Source organism: Aplysia californica, unplaced genomic scaffold (genome assembly GCF_000002075.1).
Source record: "Aplysia californica isolate F4 #8 unplaced genomic scaffold, AplCal3.0 scaffold00075, whole genome shotgun sequence".
In the NCBI taxonomy this organism is placed as follows: Eukaryota; Metazoa; Mollusca; class Gastropoda; order Aplysiida; family Aplysiidae; genus Aplysia; species Aplysia californica.
Window position 1 is genome coordinate 64,304 of NW_004797345.1, and position 3,010 is coordinate 67,313.

Here is a 3,010-nt window from a genome sequence, read left to right on the forward strand (position 1 = left end):
TGGGTATTTGTATCTTTGATCTAAACGTATTCGTGGACACACCTAACCCCACTGGCGTCTCAGGTGTAGCAGTCAGGCGCTTCGCCGCCGACGTACGCGGAAGACATGAGTTCGATTCCTAAGAGAGGAAACTCTTTATCGAGTAGGCATATCTTGATCTTTCTGCCTGGATATTGTATTCTTCTCATCCCGGACAGACCCTGGTTGGCAGGGCCGAAGCCCGCCTCCTTTACTTCTAAGCCGTGTCCGTCCACTTCAGGATGTAGCCCTCCAATGACTCCATTTTGCATCAGCTTTTTCCTTGTCATTGTTGTACCCGTCCACCTCCTTTTTTTTTGGGGGGGGGTGTAAGTGTGTTTTGCGCGGCGTTAACAACTGCTTAAGGTCATATGAGCGCACGGAAGTCAAAAAAACATTTTCAGTTTGGTAGAAATAACGTGCGCAATTTGCACATGGGACTACCAAGATTTTTGCCCTTATCCGAGAAGGGTCCGTATTAGATCTTGCCTACCATAAAATCAGGGGTGTGAATGGAAGACAGCAGTCAAAAGGAGCCAAGGAGTAGCAGCAGAAATGCTGCGGAAAGAGTCAGGAGCCCAGATGAGAGGGCAAAGGAGAGAAAGAGGAGGGGGGTAGAAAGTGGAGACGAAAGCAGTCGGCATAACATGCTTGAAAAGCAGGAAAGGAGGTGAAAGGAGAAAATTTCAGAGAAGAAAACTTTCCGCCACTGTCAGGTTTCGAACCCTGGACCTATTGCATGAGAGACGAGCACCGTAATCTCTAGATCACGAGACCCCCCCCCCCCCCCCCCCTCCCTCCCTGTCCGCTCTCTGGTGTCATCTTGCCAAATTTCTTGCTGATCTTCCTCTTATTCTTTTTCTGTTCTTAGTCTTTATTCAGCAGATATTTTGTCCATCTGTTATCTTTCACACTACCGATATGCCCAGCCCATTTCCATTTTTGTCGGAGTATTGATTTGGAGATATCTCCCACTCCTGTTTTCTGTCGTATATGTGTGTGCTTTATTTGATTTTGTATTCTTATATCCAGCCTCTTCCTTTACATTGCCCTCTGCGTTCTACTTATTATTAATTTTTGTTCAAAATATTTCTGACAAAATGCCAGGTTTGACACCCATTGCTCACTACTGGAACAAGGCACTGGTTGAAAAGTGTTTGTTTAATGATGTAATCGGTAGATTTTTATCTGTAAATATTTTTTTTAACTTTCAAAATAACTCCAAGCCGAATGTATCTACTACTGCTCACATCAGTTTTGTTTTGTTTTGTTTGGTGTTGGGTTGTTGTTTGTTGGGGGGGGGGGGGGATTTCTTCTCCTTTCTTATTGTTTGGCTGATGTATATTTTCTGTCACTTTTCAATACTCTTGTTTTCTACAGCAACCGGTTTGTCGCTGTTGTACTTCATTCTGTCCATGTATTATAGTTTTATCTTTGTGGATTCTCATCATCATCCGGTGCCTTGCCGACTGGCGTGGGCGATCATGGACCTCCACTTCCATCTGTCTTTCGAAGCAGCAATGGTGTCTGTTGTTCTTGCTGCTCCCAGCCATGTTGTCATCTTGTCCAGTATCTTTTCCCTCTGTCTGCCTCTACCTCTCTTTCCATCAAACTTTCCTGTTGTTACAATGTTCTCTAATGCTTCTTTCCGCATTGTGTGTCCGAAAAAATTTGCCTGTTTTTCTTATATTCGTGATAAGTTGTTTTCTATAATTTGTGGATTCTAATGCCTACTTTTTCCGCTCTCAATATTTATGACGTTGATAATGTCGTAATTAATTTCCATTCGTAGGTCATTTTCAGCGCAAAGTGCTCACTTCCTATATTATGATCTAAATTTTGTTGATGGGGGCGTAAAAAAAACACTTATATTAATTTTTTTTAACGGTTGTCCCCAGGCTATGCCCACCCGCTTCAACAAAGGCGTTCTGTTCAATGCAGGCTTCCTGGAAGCTCTCAAACTGGGCGATTTCGACTGTTTTATCCTGCACGATGTGGACATGATTCCACTCAATGACGCAAACACGTATCAGTGCAGGTCGGACGGACCAGTCCATTTTATGGCAGGGGTGAACAAGTTCCATTATGGGTCAGCTTCTTCGTTAATCGTTGCTATAATTTATAATATACCATGCGGGGTGAAGTGGAGAGGAAGGGTGGCTTGTGGGGGGGGGGGGGTTGTCAACTGTTACTGTATACAGCCATCATCATTATTGCCTTTCTCACCCTGCACCAGGGTATAGGCCACGGAGAAACACTTTCCAACTTTATCTATCCTGGGCTAGCCTCTTGATGTTATTTCTTGTCTTCCCACTTTTCTGTACATCAATTTCTGTGATTCTTCTCCCTGTTCCACGCGGTCTTCCCCTTGATCTTTTACCCTGTAGATTCCAATCCAACACTTTCTTTGCTATGCAGCTGCCTGACTTTCTGAGAGTATGTCCAATCCATCGCCACCGCCTTCTTCCTACCTCATCTCTGACTGGAATATGTCTTGTTTTCCCTAGCACTGTATACAGTAGGTGTTGGGTTTTGTCTTTTCGTCTTAACTTCATGGCTACAACTCAACGAGTGCGCCACATTGTTGCGCGCATAAGACTCAAATTGAATCACCAGTAGGAATAATATTTATCGAGTATCTCAGTCTTTCTACTGGGTCACAGTGTGCTTCCTAAGTGACACACATGTAAATTGTGTCGATGGAGGGGTGTGAAACGCCTACTTGATACGACGTGGCACCTTCACGAGTCCGAAGAAATAGCAGCGTCCAGACAACAACCAGCTCAATAGATTAGAACCGGCACAGACTCGAATTATAATATCCTAAAACGTGCATGCACTGTCATGGCCATGGCCACTGCTCTTTGCTTTCTGTATTAACTTCTGCTGCGAAGCGTGTGCACCATGGCCGCCCAAATGAAGGGCAAAGCACAGCACCAGTGTCGCTATAGTTCTTCTTCTTCTTCTTCTTCTTCTTCTTCTTCTTCTTCTT

The 3,010-nt window shown here is 44.3% G+C and overlaps 1 protein-coding gene across 1 annotated transcript in view; it reads left to right on the plus strand.

Annotated features, from left to right (window-relative positions):
- LOC101851024 (beta-N-acetyl-D-glucosaminide beta-1,4-N-acetylglucosaminyl-transferase) overlaps nucleotides 1–3,010 on the plus strand; it is a gene marked incomplete at its 5' end in the record, with an annotated part of 9,861 nt that overhangs the window by 2,326 nt on the left and 4,525 nt on the right. The window contains 1 exon segment of the mRNA XM_013080098.2: nucleotides 1,917–2,107. Within this exon segment, the coding sequence (XP_012935552.1) occupies nucleotides 1,917–2,107 (191 nt within the window).